The sequence below is a fragment of the Frieseomelitta varia genome, unplaced genomic scaffold (genome assembly GCF_011392965.1).
Source record: "Frieseomelitta varia isolate USP_RPSP 00005682 unplaced genomic scaffold, Fvar_1.2 scaffold_638, whole genome shotgun sequence".
Lineage (NCBI taxonomy): Eukaryota > Metazoa > Arthropoda > Insecta > Hymenoptera > Apidae > Frieseomelitta > Frieseomelitta varia.
Window position 1 is genome coordinate 101735 of NW_025110410.1, and position 18577 is coordinate 120311.

The following is an 18577-nucleotide window of genomic DNA, read 5'->3' on the forward strand; positions in this document are numbered from 1 at the left end:
TATTTATATATACATATAACGAAGATGTAAGCAATAGAGATATGTTGATTTTGAATATAAAAATTATAATTGGAAGTTTTCAAATATTGGAGTTGCTATAACTTTTATATTCTAAATGAGAACAACTTTTATTGGTTACATTTTCCGTTTCTTTTTCGTGTTTTAGATAATTAATAGCTGAAAAATTTAAAATATCACTTACAATTAATTTTATATTTTAGGTTTAATTTTATTTTGAATCTAAAAGCTATTTTTATGTATATTAATTTATAAAAAATGTATCATAAATATGTTTATACTCATGTAGCATTTAATATACCTACATACAAGTACATTTAATTTAATACTATTATAACCTTATATACATTATTAAATAATTACACATATTGTTACAACATATAATTTATAATTTTTCAAACATTGACAGATAGATTAAGAAAATAAATTAACATTTAAAAAAATTCATATCGAAGTTCCCTCATTTCTAATCGTACGACGAATGACCATTTAAACTAACAGTAATTCATTCGAAATAATTATTCGTAATTATTAAAATTATTTTCGTATTTAAAATTAATTTGAGTTACTCGACGAGATATATGAATAGACCTAATATACACTGTATTTTTTTGTTTCATGATTGTCCTAGGATCCCCTCATCACTTTCGTGTCATATCCTGTTGTACCGATTTAGACAGATTTTGCATCGCAGCACTACTAGTGATGAGAGTTAAAATAAAAAAATATGAACAGTATTATCATATCTACTTCGTGGTAGTTATTTATTGAATTTGAACATGGTGATACTTCATCAATGAAGGAATATAATGATTTAAAACAGAATTTCTCATGAATTTTGTGTATTTGATTTAGACTAAAGTTTTTTACTTTTTATGCTAAATTAACATTTCATGCGAAATGCGCGCGTATTGGGTTTAAATTAGTTAAAGATTACAGCACCAACGACGGAATACGCAATTTACTTTCTACGATACTCGAACTCGAAATCGATATTTCTCATGATCGATTTTTAACCGGGAATTGGCGGTTAATAATGGCGGAAAGAAACACACTTCATCTGTAAAGAATATTATCCAGAAGTTCTCAGACAAAAATTTAAATCAATAGTTGTTAGTTTGTGTTTGTGCTTTGACTCTTTAAGACAAAACATACGTTTTTGACTCCAACTCAAGGTAAGATTTAACCAAATAATTATTACATATAATTTTCAAGAATTAAAGAGTTCGCGCTTGAAGATGCCTTTCATGTTAGAGAAGGCTGCAGCTACCTTTTCTACTACCTTCATCATTTCAACTGTTGATTTCTTTCATCAGCTCCTCCTCTTTGAATTTTGGACCTTTTAAAGGATAATTGCGGGTCGATCAATGGTTAATATGTACTCTTCATCGTTGAAGTCCTATCCCCACGGCGGGAGGACCGTATGATTCTCTTTTTTCTCCGCGATATTGGTTGAGTTGTCTGCACAACTAAAGTGCCCCGTCTTCTTCCTTTTCCTGCTAATTGTAGATCTGATTGACCTACAGAAGGAATACGAGTCATCTGATTTACCCTCCTATTCACTCATTTTCATTATAAGTGTGACACGCTTTCCATATATTGTACCAGTCGCTTTTAGAATGGAACAGACTTGGGCAATTACCTGCTCGCACTTACGGGTGTTCGATGCGAAGAATACCTCTTCCGTACCGGGCCTTCTGCTTCTCAAACTTTCTTCAGCAATTAATACGTGTTTGAACACAGTCCACAAATTCATTTTTAACACTTGTAATATTTTTTAAATATTAAATAACGTTTAAACAATTAGAATATTCAGAAATATTATTTAAGAATTCACTTCTAAAGTTTAATGCACACGCAACAGAAGTTTAATTGGTAATGAGTCTCCGTACCGTTCAAGGTTAATCTGAAGTTTCGATCCTTAGTGATCCGGAACAATTAATAATTTTTGTTAATTTCTTAAAAAATAGTTTTTGTATTCATTAATCAATAATTTTGTAATTTTTCTATCGTAAAGTTAGGCTTTCACGAATTTATTACAATGTTAAATGTAATAATTTATTAATTTGTTATCAGCTAAATTTGTTATTAGCTAAAATTACATTTTTGTGATATTAATTTTTAAGTTACAACTGCATTGATATATATAAAATAAAAATTTATGTAGAGAAAAATTTGTAGTCAAAATTAAACAGTGATAGTCGCTTTTAAATAATCGCGCAACAAAAATTTTCGCTTGTTTATTGTTTCAGAGAGCAAGAAATACATATATTATGTAACTGTCTTTTCCATTATTGTAAATAAAATAATTTGTTATAAATTAATTATTCAAACTATAAAATTATGTGTAGAAGTATAAGAGAATTCAATCATTAATTCAATTGTTATAAGTAAATAGTTAAAATTATTAAATAATATACAAAAATATCATAGAAATGCATTATTTTATAGTTTAAATCATTCATTTAAAATAATTAAATTATTTTATTTCTATAACATTTCTAAACATTATTTAATATGAATTTCACAACCTTTATATTACAATTAAGCAATTAAATTAATTATTTCATTCAATTCACATCATTTGTCTTAAATACATTGCTCAAATCGATATATATGAGGTATATGAATATACCTCCTCTGTGGTTTTATATTAATAATTATTCGAATACAAAATGTTTAATAGGACTTAAAAATGATAACTTTTAAAAACAGTATTTGCTCTAAAAATGTTTTATATTAAACCTCCGACAGGAAAAATATCATTTCATATTATAGAAAAGTGCGTTCTTGATAGGTTAGAATATATACAACTACTGTACGAGGGTAAACCTCATGAATTTAATGGTGATTTGGAGTATTTATTAGAAAATTCAGTATATGATAAAATTGGACATTTTATATTGAGGTAAGTTTTTATTTATATGATTAATTAGTAAGCTTCCAAATAATTTTGTGTTATTTTTATTTAATAATTTTGTAACATATAAATAACCATTTTAGATTATTAGCATCTATATCTCAAGAGCTATTTAATTATTGGATTGTCAGAGAAACTTTGTTATTCCAAACTAGGCTGAATTATATTTTACCAAGACAATTGTATAGATTATTTAAAAGTATTTTACATCAATCAGAAGAGTTTAAAGATAAAAAAGGACTGATTAACAAAACATTAATCGATATATGTAATTTTTTTTCAAAACCACTTGTCTTTAAACATATTGTATCAAAAAATCATACAAAAAATTGTAATTTTCACAAAACTAAAGGTATTTGTACATATACATTTATTTGTTTATTTATTTACTATATATAGTAAATAAATCAACTTATTTTAATAATTTAATAATTTAAAAATTTTGTTACTTTTATCTTTTCAAGTGAGATATGAGATAATACCAGATTTAATAAAGAAAAGAAAATTAGACTTGAATGCAGGATATGCTATTGTATATTGTTCCAAATTGAAAGAAGTATTAAAATCATTGTTTTATACTCATATAAGTAAAGAAGTAATATGCATGAAATCAAAAGCACAATATACTATAAATCAGGATACTAGACTCGATTATCTTTATTATAAAATTCATTCTAAAATATTTCGAGAAAATCAAACATCCATCAAACAAGGGTGTATAACTAAAGAAAATATAGACATTGAAGTAAAAAATTTTCCACTTTGTATGCAACATCTGCATATAAGACTAAGAAGAGTACATAGACTTAGTCATTATGCTCGTTTTTATTATAGTCTGTTTTTAAAAGATGGTGGAATGCAACTAAAGGATGCTATAAATTATTGGAAAGAAGAATATTCTAAACCTCACTCCTGTTCTTCTAATTGTTTACATAATTGGAAATCAAATGAACGAAAATTTATGTACAGTATTAGACACTTTTATGGCTTAGAAGGATCCCGAAAAAATTACAAATCTCCTACTTGTGAATTGATGTGTGTAAGTAACATTTCTTGATGTATATGTATGTGTCAAGAAATTTTTTTATTTAGTTCAAATTCGTTTTTTTTTTTTATCATGTTATTAGACGAGTTCATCAAGTCCCATGTATGAAGGAGGATGTCCATTTAAAAGTTTTGACGTAAACACACTAAAACATCTTTTATCTTTATCATTATCAAATGATCATGTAACAAACTTATTGAAAACTCTATCTCCTCAAACTCCTCAAACTTCTTGTGCTAAATTTTTTAAAATACTAAATCAAGATAATAGCAATGACATTGTTATTAATAGTCCTTTACAGTATTACTTAGCAATGATTAATTAAATTTAACTACGAAGAATATGAACTCATAAATAATAGAGATTTTTATCTCTAAAATGTAGTGCAATAAGAATAAAAATAAAATTTTATTTGTTATATAGATTATATATATTATATTTCTCTAAATTATTAATTATTAAAATTTAAAAAAATTAAAATTTTTTAAGAGCACTTTCTACAAGTGTATGATTCACACCATTTTTAACAATTATACAAGTAACACCAAGTTTACCTACGTCAACAATATTTCTATGTTCATCATCAAAAAACACCATATCTTTATAGTTAGTACCGGATGCTTTCTGAATCCTAGAAAAAAACAATTCATCAAAAATTTTTGTTAAAAAAATGAAAGCAAATAAAGCTAAAATTTTATTCACTTACTTAGAAAAATGATTTATTTTACATCCTGGATAAATTTCTTTGTATTTAAAATATTTGTCCCAGTTAAATAAATTCAATAATTGTTTAGCACCTTGTATTTCTGATGTACGAGATGCAACACCAAGTTCATATCCTTCTTCATGTAAATGTTTTAAAACATCAGGTACTTCTTTATAATGTTGTATAATTTGGTCATGAGAATCTACAATGTCATTTTCTTTCCTTAAACAAATTCAATAGAAATTTTCAGCAATAAAAGTATAAAATTATATATTTGTATTATGTTTTGTTAAAATTATATTTTTCAACTTACTTTTTAAAAGGAGGGGTAACATGAGTATCAACCCAAAATGGCCATAATGTGTAATCTGAAATTATTTTATTTGTTCTACAGTTACTATACATAATAACAGCAATAAATTTCTTTAAAAAAACTAATTATAAAAAAGAGACAAGTAGAGAAAATTTTTAACCTAAATCAAAAACAATTATTTTTGGTTTACGATTTGTTTCACACATTTTCTTATTACAATTTTTATTGTTTATAAACTAGAGTTATTGAATAAATAGTACTGAAAGAATTTACGCAGTTTTATAAATTATGTATATTTAAAATATAACTTTTTAAGACTGAAAATACATTTATATTTATTATATGCTACTATATAAAGAAGATATAGTCATATAGTCTTAATAGTAGTACAGTAATACTATACTGTGTTAAATGATATGCAGTAAAACAGTGTGCAATGATGGAACATTGACAGCCGGGAAAAAAAATCCCGCTATGCCTAAGAAAGTTTTCTTTCTAACTTTATATAACATACTTAAAGGGTTTTGTTTATGTGATACTTTCATAGTTATGTGACCAATAAGTATTTAAGATTGCATTGAATCTATCCAATCAGACTAAAATTCCTTTCAGATGCCTTTATTTTGTCCCTGCACAGTACTTACTAGTAGTCACAAAAAAATTATTTCATATATAAGAAAATAATTTTATTTTGTTTAAATTTTATTTTATATTTTCTTTAACAAAAAAATTCCATAAAATCATTAGATTTTCATGTATACGAAAATCTATTATTTCCAGAAGTAACCAATACCATTCCTTTGTTTCCTTGCATCCAATCATACATGGACATGCATATTAAGGCGATTTTCTAACTTACATAAACCTTAAATTTTGTTCATCTTGTTCGGTGTAGTAGCGTCAATCTCATCTAGCGATCTTGGGGACTCAAGTGTCGATTAAAAATAATTATTAAATTTATTATAGAGTTATTGCTTTAAATAATAACGTTTGAAGGTATTCACGTACGTTCTGTTTCTTTATATAATTAACAGCAATAAGTATTCATACTATTTATACGTTGCAAAGATCACAAATATAATTTATTGCATTGCACGCTGTGAGAATTGTTTTTATCAAATTGTATTGATTCTTAAACTAATTTTAGCTTTTTCGTATATATTATTGTAAGATATATTTGATAATTACATTTAATTTGAACAAAAAGAAAGAAATGTAATATATTTTTTATATCATATATTTGAAACAATTTTACGGTACTTTGCTTTTGGCATCGTAAGCTTCTAAATACTTTAGTAGATTGTTTTTAAAATTATTTTTAATTTTTTTCACTTTTATTTTAACTTCTGTTTAATTTAAATTTGAAAAGTATGTGATCTTATATCTGGTGACAATGTTTACATTTTGTTCTTCTATAACACATTATATTTATTACAGAAATGTCTGAATCCGATTTATTAGCTGCTGATCATATTGATGGTCTAGATGGACTTGAAAATGGTCAAGATGGAGATGCCATTATGCAGTGTGACAGTGTAAAACGTGAATTGAATGAAGCAAATATTGATGATCCGGTAGCTTGTTTCATCTCATCATAACTAAAAAAAGAAATATTTATTACATGTATTTGTTGCATTTTCTTTATACGAAATTTTTTTTTATTGTAGGAATTAGAGGCTATCAAAGCACGTGTCAGAGAAATGGAAGAAGAAGCAGAAAAATTAAAACAATTACAATCTGAAGTGGACAAACAAATGAATATGGGCAGTCCACCTGGAATAAGTAAGTTATGAATTACATTAGATCCAACATTTATTAAAAATTGGTGTCACAATCTTTTTGCATGAACTTTTTTTGTAAATAATTATTACATGATATTTTGTAAAATGTTTAGCGAGTCCATTAAATATGTCAATTGAAGACAAAATGGAAGTTGATAATAGATCCATTTATGTTGGTAATGTAAGTTAAATATTTTGTTTAAATTGTAATGGCAATGCTTTATTAAAAAATTGATTAATGTATATAATGCAAAATTACAGGTTGATTACGGCGCTACAGCAGAAGAATTGGAGCAGCATTTTCATGGTTGTGGCAGTGTTAACAGAGTAACAATATTGTGCAATAAATTTGACGGACATCCCAAAGGTTTTGCTTATATAGAATTTGCAGAACGTGATTCTGTACAAACAGCTATGGCTATGGATGAATCGATGTTCAGGGGACGTCAAATTAAAGTAATGCCTAAAAGAACAAATAGACCTGGATTATCAGTGACAAATAGGTACTTTAGAAATATATCACATTTGTATTACATCTGTATGTGGAGATACTACAATATACTGAAATAATATTTAGGGGACCACGAGGAGCACGAGGTTATCGAGGTATAGCAAGAGGAATCATACGTGGCAGTGCATATTTTGGATATAGACCTATAAGGCGACCTAGGTATGTTAATAGAATTAAAAATATAAAAATTCAAACAAGATAAAATATCTTGTTTTTCTAATATTTTTGCACATAGGAGTTATAGACGGGGCTACTACATGCCATATTGACCGTTTTAATGTATTTTATCGGAATTTTGCAAATTGAGGTAAGTTTTTATATTATTGTGATTTATGAATTATTTTGTTTATATGATTGTTCAAACATAAAATAATAAATTTTTATATATAAAATAATCGTACGTTAAACAGAAGATATTTATAATATTTTGTATTATACAATTATATTGCAAAATTAAAAATATTTTTGTTTGGACAATCAATATATGTATTATAAAAGAATGCATTTATAGGAAAAGCTGGTGAAATAATATTATTTCAAAATTATAAATACTAAGATAAATGATGAAATAAACTATTATAATATTCACTAGCCATTCCTGAATGAATGTAAAACTATTATTTTTCCAGTGACAGTTATTGTATGTACTAGATCCTTTTTTTAATATCCTGATGTATCTATATAATTCAGCTTATAAATTATAACTTTATAACATTAAATAATTTAAAACAAAGTATCCATCGAACTTTTAGGGTGGATATTATAAAACTTATATCTAGATACATTAGCTTCCTTAGGAAATGCTATACTTTGTGCTCTAAATTCGTATTCATCCTTAACACTTGGCCATGTTTTAAATATTATTAAAAAAGGAACACCTATATATATTAAAACAATATTTACATATTCTTATTGTATTCTATAGAAAAATATAATTATCCAACACTGTTATTTTAAAAATATTAACAAATTAAATATTTTATATTGTGATATTCTTAAATAAATAAACGATGTTCAAATTTATATTATAGAATATGGCCACGTGAATTGTAAACATTAAATATTGTAAGTTTTTGTGCATATCTTGTTTATAGGTTACACAAAACTTACATATTTTTATGAACACGCATTACACTATCATGCAGTTAAGATGTTTAAGTAAATTCTTATGATATGTCCACAGAAAAAAAAACTGATACGATGGGAAAAAAAAGAGAAAGAAAAAACCTCATGTCAAAAGAAAAAAAAAAAGATTGGACAAAGATGGGCACAATTATTCATATTTGATTTAATAAATCTTCATATAAAAATTACAAATGTAGATCAGCGATAATTTGCAATTGCAGTTCAATTATGCTTTTATTTAATTTACAATAAAATCCAACTTTCGTATTATCAGCCTTTATTAGTTTTCAAGAATTTCACTTTGTTTAGATTACAAAAATATGTAAAACATTGGAATGTTAATAATATATTAATATATATAAAAAATTCACTGATTGTGTAAACGCGTATATGTCCATATATACGTAATGTACACATGCAAATTTATATATACGGATATATATATATATATTCCGTATATATAAATTGCATGTGTACGTGTATGTATATATATATTCAAGTATATAACTCCACAAATATTAAATATTATTTTAGCACAAAAAATGTAAAACATTTTGAGAAAATTTATGTTTGTATCTTCGGTTATTCCAAAATAAAAAAATGTATCATTCCTTTTTTTATGTACATCTAAATAATTGTGATATCGTCGTCCTTTGTTACCTTTCTCTTTATAATTGTTTCTTTGATTTAGAACTGTTTAGATACTAATTTCTGAACTGTAATTTTATATTTGAACTAAAATTCAAATTTTTTTTTTATTTGTTGAAATTTTTATTTAGCTTAGTACAATGAACTATTATTTAAAATTAGATTTTTTCCTATTTGAAACAAAATATAATATATAAAAAGATCATCGATTTTAAATTACATGATTATGATTGTGACTGTTAATAAAAATGATAATAATGTTAAACATAAGATAATAAATTGTACACAAAGAAATCAATTTTTGTAGTATACACGATATTCAGAAAAATATACTAGCGATTTAGAAAATGATTTTAATAAATTATAATATAGCAATAATAATTTTAGAAATATTTTTGGTATAACATAAAGGCTGATATAATTATGGCTAAAAGTAAAATTCTAGATGTGACTATTTAAATAATGTTATTACAATATAATATAATTTTTGTAATAACTTTGAATGAGATGTGTTAAATAATTTCAGTTATATAAGCATAAAGTGGAAAAAAGATTGAACTGCAATGTAAATATCTAGAGTAATATCATATTACTATAATTTATGGTAACTTTTGTATACACAGTAAGTGAAAGTTGCGAGATTAAAAATTGTTATAATTTCTAAAATGACATTTTAATAATAATATGTGCAACTTTCATTTATTTATTACTAACTATACATCCTCAATTTTATCTCAAAACATATTGCTACTAATTTGTAAGATGCGTGTAAAATGTTTTTGAACTATTAATCCACTATGCTATGATGTTAGGAGGAGAGCCAAGTTTCCACATATTAATAATCGAACCACATTTCGTAATGTTACTTCCATGTCGCTAAGTATTTTGCAGGTGCAGTGCAGCATCAGCATCAATTGAGTGATAATCATTCAAATTTCATGAACAATTTTTACGTTCCATTAAGAAAAACAAAGAAAGAAAGAAAAGAAAAAAAAAAGAAAAGATAATTAACATATAAATGTAATATATAAATGTAACATGATTGGGTGGTCAATAAAGATTTTCTTGGCTTAAATATCGTATGTTGAATATATTATTGAATTTACAAATATTTATATTAATATTATTATAAAGAATAGGTAAAATAAAATTAACATCACAAAGGATTAGTGATTTGCGTTTATTAACATTTATAGTATTTAAATCGACATTTTTACAATTCAATTAATATTATCAGATGAATAAATTTTGTTCTCATACAAATTAATAATATTTTAATAACAGATATAACTAGAATATTGTTATATTTGTTTTATTAGAAATTTCTATTTCTTTATATCTCTGAAGGCATATAAATGCACAATTAATTTCTAAAGAATTTTCAATTAATGAAAAGGTTGTAAGTGGGGCATAACAGAAATAATTGAAGACCTGAATCCAAAACATTAAAAATACAACATATCAAAATATTTACTATTGTATATTTTAATTGCTACATAATGCAAACAAAATTAAATTTTTGAAGCATATCATATTTATAAGATTCTAGTCTAATTATCATTTTGTTCGTCATGTTAACACGAATAACATTCATTTGCGAATTATGTATACAGGTTCTAAATAACATTACTAACATTATTAATACTTTTAACGACCACAAGATATATTCGACACCTAATTTTAATACAAATAAAGACATTTTAAACGTGTCAGTAGATCACAAATTTTGTAACAACCTATTAAATTACTGAATTTATTAGACTGGAACCTTAATTACTAATTATGTTTTTAAATTTTATAATATTAAATAATATGATTTGTAACAGATAATTAAGTTAATTCTTCAAAAATTAACTCTTATTGATTCGATTATTTTGTTTTTATGTGATTAATTGATTTCAGGAAACGTATAGATATTTATTCAACATAATAATGTATAAATAACAAGTAAAGAATATAGCTGTAATATTGGAACATTAAAAATTTGTCTCTTCTAATGCATTATTTTTAAATATTGAATTATAGTCTTTTATAATAATCAAGTTTTAAATATAACTTATTCTATACATGCAACATATTTTTTGAATACGAGATCTATGTATAATGTACTTTATAATGCACAGCTAGTCTTTATAATTCAGGTCTTCAATTTAAATCTATGAAATTTAATAGCAACATCTTGGACTTGCTTTATTTCAGTCCTTTTTTGATAAATATCCATGTTCACGTAATACTTTTAATTATTTGGTTTAAAGAACAGGATATAAGATTGCATTGAGATAAACATTGACTAGTATACCAACTTCGTGGTTTCAACAAATTTTGTTTGGAAGGCAATAGTGATCATTAAGAATTTGTGACATTTAATTTAAGTGTTTCAAGAATTGATCGACATAAACTTTGTAAATTTGGTTTTGTTGTCTGTTCTGTATGCATATTCTCCAAATATTTTAATATTTCTACGCCACCTTCTCTGATTAACATACTGCAATACCGTTTTGCTACAAGAGAGTAACATAACAAATAGATAATAATTTTTATTATTAATATGCCTAAAAATATACATAACCATATTTAATATGTTTGTTCATGCAAATATACTTACGATTCTTCGTGCATACATGATGTATTGCCCAAACTGCCCAAAGTTGAACAGGATATGCATCTGAACAACGCAAAAGTGGGAAAAATGGATGGAAACTTCTATATGCAACCATTTCTCCTTGAGGAGTTTGCCAATGTGTTATCGTATGAGCTAATTGTTCTAATAATTCATCTCTACTTGGCAGTGAGGATATTGCAGCCCATGCACGTGGACCATCACTAAGCAAATGCGCAGCAATACCTGCTGCGAAATAAGATACATCAATATGTACAGATGTCAGCAACGTAGAAAGCATAGAGATGAACCTAGGTTGCATAAGTCTTGGTCTTAAATGAACCACCTATAATGAGTTACAAAATATAGCCAATCTGTATTTATAATTATTAATAAATTAAGTCATAACCAGATAACAGTTATTTATACAATAAATATTAAAAAGTTAAACTAAATTTGCTGTATTTATAAAGTAATGAATTGTATTACAAACCTCTGCTATATTGTTTAATGAACCAAGTACTTTAGTTTCAACACTAAATTGTCCTTGAAAACTTTCTAACACTTTAAGAAATAATTCCATTCCACCTTCATCTAGAAAGACTTCACATGTTGTAGCACTTTCATCAGTTAAATTCCACAGAGCACTTAATGTAAATTTCATTGTTATGTCTACCGATTTAGATTCAACTTTAGTCCTAACCATTGCTAATAATTTAGACATATATTGAGGTTGAGCACCAAGCATAGATGTTTCCACTGTTGATATTTTTGCTGCCAATATAGAGCAGATGGCAACAGACATGCGATTCATTGATGGTTCATTAAAAGTTAATAAAGAATTTAATACTAATCTTGCACATCTATACAAATGAAAAATAACTGAACTATAAATTATTATTAATTACAGAAAATTAAACTTAAAAATTATAATAAAACAGTTAAGAAGTAATAATATCTTATTTTATAAATTTTGGTTACCTGTATTTATCAAAAGTAATTTCCTGTAGAATTCTGTCACTACATAAAATTAATAATGTATTCATTTGGAGCCGATAATTAGTTGGATAACATTCCATTGCAATCATTGTTAATTCAACAACTTGCTTAAGAATTGATGGGTGAATCATGATGGAGAATTCACCCTTAGTGAGATTATAAAGACATGCAGTACATGGCACTTGTACACGTACTTCCTGTGGATGTTCTCTCATTGCGGGTAATACTAATTTTATAACATCAATCCGGGATTCAAGAAAATTGTGTGTCAAACGGAATAAATTAAATAAACATTTTTCAAGGTAAAGTGGTCTACATGTATATCTTCTCAGACCTTCTAAAATTTGAGATTCTGTCGCTGTACCAGTAACCTATAATAAATATTAAATAACATATTAATGTAAATATTAATTATAACATTTAAATATATAACATTTTTAGATATTTTTCAATTTGAAAATTAAAATAGAATACTTTATAAAAATTTTACATATATTTTTTTTAAATTTTTTATATTATTTTCATGTTTGTTTTATTTTATAATCAATTATCACAAATATTATATACCAATAATCAATAACTATTTTTCTATGTAATATTTTAATAATACTTACAACAAGTCCAGGCCTGTAATATTCATCTGTTGGATTTGTTAAACTGTCATCATAACAAACATCTGTACTTACAAGTCCCAAAAACCTTAAATATGGATGAGCTTTAACAAATTCTTTTAAATCTTTTGGATCTATATCACCCTTACCTATATTGAATATTAAGATAGAAAATTGTAAAATTAATTTGATTGTGTATTATATAGAAATATATAGTAGCAACATATTGTATATTATATAATTACCAGATAAATCTAAACTAGTTAGATATGGCATACAATGTACAGCTTTCAAAAAATCAGTTATTTTTGGCTTCTCAAGCCCTAACATACAATTAAGAGCATGCATATCTTTTTCATCTGAGATATCTAAATTTCTTAGTTCATTCAACTCCAATAATACTGAGATTAAATCTGCACTTTCATTTATCTTTAAATTATACATATTAAGTGTTTTTAGACGGTTTTTACATTTTTTTAATGGTGTTATGTCGTCGACTTTTGTACATGAAATATCTAAACTTTCTAAAAGAGGGAGATCCTCAACTACTATTTCCAAACCATGTTTATTAAATTCTGTACCTGATACATTTAATGTATGCAGTGACCTCAATTTACTTAATGTTACTACCACACAATACCTATTATAAAATATAGATGTCTGTAGTTTAAACATTAAACAAATAGATAATATATATTTATAACAACAATTAATTGTATTAAATACCTTGAACAATCTATGAAACTTCCTTTTGCTACACTTAGTGATCTAAGATTTTGTAAACTCCAATCACCCAAACAACTTATTAAATCATTAACAGTTATTTTTAATCCATTTACCATCAAATCTACCACTTTATGTTGTTTTAAAACTTTTAAGCCTTTTGCTGATAACGTAGATGCATCTTTCAATCGTACATGTCTATGAGTAATAAAAAAAATAATTAATAATTCATATACATTTTATATCCAAATTAAATTCACATAATTAAAATGAAATGTAAGTACCTTAATCTGGTGGATTTTGAATTGAAAAGTGTAATTGTCAAATCAGATAATGTTTTTTTCTCACAAAGGTTAGCCAATAATTGTTCTGATATCTCAGCTGGTAAAAACGCATCTGGATGTCTAAAACTAAGTCTTGTAGCAGAACTTGACGATCCATCATTAGATGCTTTACCTATTACATTTAAGATGTTATAATTTATTGAAAAGTATAATTATACTAAAATTACTTCCTTTAACTCTAATGAAAAACTTATTTTAAAATAAAGTAAGATATATATAAAAGACAAGATGATTGAAAATATATTTTCTCAAATAAATAAAATAAACACTTACTACAAGTAGTTGTATCCAATGAGTTAGAGGAATATTCTTCCGTATCACCAAGGTGTACATCACACAAATCCAAGACATTGTTACAAATAAAATCAATGCAAACCTCAAGGAGGCTTTTTGGAGATTCAAACATTTTATATATTTATTAGCACACAAATATTCTTCCTTTATTTCTTGTAGCTCCTTAAAGTTGATTATTTCAAATGGTCTAACATTTCATTCTTTCATATTTATTTCAAAGAATCTATTAGAACATACATATATACATTTATATCATATATATACATACACACACATATTTGAACTATGTTTAGAATTTAAATTTTCTAATATTAAACATACACTATGAAATAGAATACAACAAGTTCATGAAAATCAATACATCTGTCGTTGGGAAAAAAATTAAATCACATGCAATTTAACTTTCTTGTAATAACAAAATATTTAAAAAACATGCTACATCTGTCTCGGTTAAAAAATGATGTGTAATTGTATACGCGTCGATATCTAATGGAAATTTTGGAAAAAGAAAATCACATATATAATTTTACTTCTAACATACAAGTGACAGAATTTTAAATAATGATTACGTAATGACAAGTCCATCGAATGGAATAAATATTTGTGTCACTATGCATCTAAGCACATTGCATATAACGTATATAAATTTATGAAATTGACAAGTTATCTGTTAGATACACCAAACTCTATTACGCGAGTATATCTTTTTGAAAATCATTGAATCGTTATATGAATTTATTTGTAGAAATAGCATTGGACACAATTGTAAAAACAACTGCGAAAAATTAGTCTCTCACCTGTGGAGAGAACGCCATATTGACTTGTTAAATGTCAAAACAGATTAAAAAATACGGCATAGATGCATATTGTTAAATGCGTGACGTATGATTATCAAATGCAACGATACGGTCAAGGAAGAATGTTGTTAATTGTAATTTCTTCGTTCGAATTCATTTCAAAAATCTTTTCGTGTGAATTACGATGATTTTGAACGTACGTACCTCAGTATTAAGGAAAATTGACATATCTGTTGTCCTAGTCGAAAAAACGAGCAAATTTATTTTGCGGAGAATATTTATAGGTAAAAATCATAGAACATTCCTTAATAGTTACACAGATCTTTCCATTTTGAAGAACATAATAGAGTATAAATTTTACTTATAAGGAAATTCATTGGTTATTGACATACTATCAATATGGCGGTAAAGTGGAAAACGATGTGCTTTTCAGTACGTATTACGACTTCATTTCTGTATAATAAGAATTTTTCCTAGATACAAGTGTAATATTTACATAAAGATCATTCAAGAGTATTCTTTTGTAATGAATGTAATAATTATTTCATATCACGTGGTGACAATAATGTTCGATCATAAAATTAAACGAATAAAAGATATATCAAAGAAACTGATTTAAAATTCAACTGTTCAATTCTGACAATTGTATTGTTGTAGTTCCTTAATCATTTATTTCACATACAATAGTGAGAATAGACATAAACATAAATATAAATTGTTAAATTTTTTGCAGAGATAATACATAATTTATAACTATGATATAAATTTCTTTGTTTTTCAAGGTTTAAGCAAGAACGTGTTTCTCAAAATAAAATCATGATTTAATTATCCAGTGATATGTATCACTTATTTTATAACCTCATGTTGCACGATATATGGCATTGATAACTTCGTTTACATTTAAATTTAATTTCATAAAAGAATGCCAAGTTTGCGAAAAAAAGTTGCTGGTTTTATGCGACAATTGTCTATTAGTAATTTAGCTGGAGCTGTAGAAAATATAGGACAAGGAGAACAAACTTTACGTAGTCCTAGATCATTAACGCAAGATTTTACAAGTGGATGTTTTATTACACGATATCTTGATGGGTAATAATCTTTTTATAATACAGTTTTCATTTATTAATATCTTAAGTAAATGTAAATATATATTGTTATACATATTTTCAGCTTGGAAACAAAGCAAGAAGGACCAGCAATTTTGCATGGCAGAAATCCAGAAGAATTACCAATTAGACAGCTTGGAAATTTTCAGGAAAATAAAGATGTAGTTTCTGCTCATACAGGTCCAGATAATGGACTTACAACTGTTAATGTACAACAAAGACATTTAAGTATTAATGATATTGATATAGATTACATTGATATGTTAGATCAAGGAGAACAGTATAGAAATAGTATGTATTGGAGTTATTATGAAGTTATGAAATAATAGCAAAATGTATTTAAAGAATTATTTTTTTTAGCATCAACAACAACAGCTCCTACAATTGCTGGTATTACTGATTGGTTTAATCCTCATGAAATGGCTTACGGAATTGCTACTACACTATATGAGAAAAATCCTACAAATAATACAAATAATGGTGAACCAATAGCAGATTGTTTTGGAATTGTAGCAAGATCAAATTCAGTTATTTTAGCACTTGCTGATGGTGTTAATTGGGGTATGATCCAGAATAATAGTAGATTATTTTAAATGATATTAAATAAAAATAGGAGTATATGCACATATATTTTATAATAAAATAAATATATTAGGTACCAAAGCAAGTATTGCAGCTAGGTCTGCAGTACACGGAAGTATGGAATACTTAAATAAAGCACTTTTTTGTCCTTCTGTTAATGGAGAAATGACTACAACAAAAGACGTATTTATAGCATTACTTCGTTCATTCCATGCTGCACATTCGTTAATTTTGCAAGAGCAAGGGATGCTTACAACATTAACTGTGTGTGCAGTTCTCCCACTGCCAAATGATTCTAATACAGAACAAAATAAATATATAGCATGTACCTGTAATGTTGGTGACAGTTTAGCTTATGTGTATTCAAGGTAATATAAACAGAAACATGAAAAGTATTATTATTGATATTAAGTAGAATGCTGTTTAAGATAAAAAGAATATATTTGATATTGCAGGAAAACTGGAGTAAGAGAAATAACAAGAGGATCTCATGATATTCACTGCATGCGCGATATGCGTGACGCTCTTGGAGCTTTAGGTCCTGTCGATGGATCTAATCCTGAATTGAATAACTTGACGCTTGCAATGACGGAAGTGGAAAAAGGAGATATTGTATTTTTGACTAGTGATGGAATTTCGGATAATTTTGACCCTGTAGTTGGAAAGTTTGCAATTTTACCATGTCACAATTCTGTACCTGATTCAAATGTAAAAAACCACACTGAAGGAAGATCAAAAACGCGTCGAAAGTCTGCAGAAAACTTAAGACATGCAGAATCTGGCAACAGTAATAGAAATAAATCAAATTTGCCTGTAGTCGAGGCATATCAACGACATGAACTCACACTGCTTAGAATGGAAGATTTGTTAAGAAGAGGTGTCTCTGGAGAAGGTCCACCATGTAACAGTGCCAAACATCTTTGCGAACTTCTCTTAGATTTTGCAGTAAGTTATTCCAAATTTAATAATGAAATATGCAAAATGATATACATATGGTGTACTTCTTTTTAACTTTTTTTATGAAGGAAAAAATAGGACAATTTAAACACTAACGAAAATTTCATTTTTACACACAACAAGGTACGCATAACTGCCGCTAAAAGACGAATATTGGAAGATACAGATTTGTATTATGCACAAAATAAAGATGGCCAATTAATTCAGCTTTCCAAACAAGAACAGAGAACTCGACGAATAAAGACTTTGGACAAAGTTTCGATGATTCCAGGGAAATTAGATCATGCAACAGTTGTAGCATATGTAGTTGGATCTATCAATTCAGAATATGATTTATAATTAATTATAACAAATTATAAATTGTAAGAAAATTAATAAATTTTAGAATCTTTTTTAAGAGTAACATTTTCTGCATAAGTTAAATTAAATTAAGTTACTGTTTTATTATGGAATTGTTTATATAATTTAATTTTTTGTTATTTAAATTGAAATAATTAA

At 26.1% G+C, this 18577-nt stretch overlaps 5 protein-coding genes across 10 annotated transcripts; 3 read left to right on the top strand and 2 right to left on the bottom strand.

Annotated features, from left to right (window-relative positions):
• Window positions 1-2599: 2599 nt before the first annotated feature.
• On the top strand, window positions 2600-4449 carry LOC122534770 (DNA primase large subunit-like). Its single transcript, XM_043665732.1, has 4 exons — window positions 2600-2926; window positions 3022-3290; window positions 3403-3977; window positions 4066-4449. The coding sequence occupies exons 1-4, from the start codon at window positions 2748-2750 to the stop codon at window positions 4306-4308; spliced, it is 1266 nt and encodes a 421-aa protein (XP_043521667.1). The 5' UTR covers window positions 2600-2747; the 3' UTR covers window positions 4309-4449.
• Window positions 4418-5562, bottom strand: LOC122534774 (magnesium-dependent phosphatase 1-like). 2 transcript variants are annotated; one of them, XM_043665739.1, is made up of 4 exons: window positions 5517-5562; window positions 5003-5057; window positions 4690-4911; window positions 4418-4614 (listed from the first exon to the last, which is right to left on the bottom strand). In XM_043665739.1, the coding sequence occupies exons 1-4, from the start codon at window positions 5545-5547 to the stop codon at window positions 4458-4460; spliced, it is 465 nt and encodes a 154-aa protein (XP_043521674.1). In that variant the 5' UTR covers window positions 5548-5562; the 3' UTR covers window positions 4418-4457. The 2 variants fall into 2 exon arrangements, with proteins under 2 accessions (XP_043521674.1, XP_043521673.1); XM_043665738.1 differs by lacking the exon at window positions 5517-5562 and adding an exon at window positions 5163-5509.
• A 306-nt stretch (window positions 5563-5868) lies between these two features.
• Window positions 5869-7601, top strand: LOC122534773 (polyadenylate-binding protein 2-B). 2 transcript variants are annotated; one of them, XM_043665735.1, is made up of 7 exons: window positions 5869-6006; window positions 6440-6576; window positions 6670-6784; window positions 6897-6964; window positions 7045-7286; window positions 7361-7453; window positions 7530-7601. In XM_043665735.1, exons 2-7 carry the CDS (start codon window positions 6442-6444, stop codon window positions 7561-7563), a joined length of 687 nt encoding a protein of 228 aa, XP_043521670.1. In that variant the 5' UTR covers window positions 5869-6006; window positions 6440-6441; the 3' UTR covers window positions 7564-7601. The 2 variants fall into 2 exon arrangements, with proteins under 2 accessions (XP_043521670.1, XP_043521672.1); XM_043665737.1 differs by having other exon boundaries at window positions 5879-5998.
• A 2639-nt stretch (window positions 7602-10240) lies between these two features.
• Window positions 10241-15774, bottom strand: LOC122534767 (protein zyg-11 homolog B-like). Of its 3 annotated transcripts, none has more exons than XM_043665721.1 (10): window positions 15639-15774; window positions 14617-14860; window positions 14284-14455; window positions 14003-14197; window positions 13522-13916; window positions 13280-13425; window positions 12648-13036; window positions 12160-12529; window positions 11673-12012; window positions 10241-11568 (listed from the first exon to the last, which is right to left on the bottom strand). In XM_043665721.1, the coding sequence occupies exons 2-10, from the start codon at window positions 14747-14749 to the stop codon at window positions 11414-11416; spliced, it is 2295 nt and encodes a 764-aa protein (XP_043521656.1). In that variant the 5' UTR covers window positions 14750-14860; window positions 15639-15774; the 3' UTR covers window positions 10241-11413. The 3 variants fall into 3 exon arrangements, with proteins under 3 accessions (XP_043521656.1, XP_043521655.1, XP_043521654.1); XM_043665720.1 differs by lacking the exon at window positions 15639-15774 and adding an exon at window positions 15435-15557; XM_043665719.1 differs by lacking the exon at window positions 15639-15774 and adding an exon at window positions 14959-15117.
• On the top strand, window positions 15633-18507 carry LOC122534769 (PP2C-like domain-containing protein CG9801). 2 transcript variants are annotated; one of them, XM_043665731.1, is made up of 7 exons: window positions 15633-15718; window positions 16217-16523; window positions 16605-16831; window positions 16901-17101; window positions 17196-17490; window positions 17578-18067; window positions 18203-18507. In XM_043665731.1, exons 2-7 carry the CDS (start codon window positions 16357-16359, stop codon window positions 18416-18418), a joined length of 1596 nt encoding a protein of 531 aa, XP_043521666.1. In that variant the 5' UTR covers window positions 15633-15718; window positions 16217-16356; the 3' UTR covers window positions 18419-18507. The 2 variants fall into 2 exon arrangements, with proteins under 2 accessions (XP_043521666.1, XP_043521665.1); XM_043665730.1 differs by lacking the exon at window positions 15633-15718 and adding an exon at window positions 15726-15866.
• The last annotated feature ends 70 nt before the right edge of the window (window positions 18508-18577 follow it).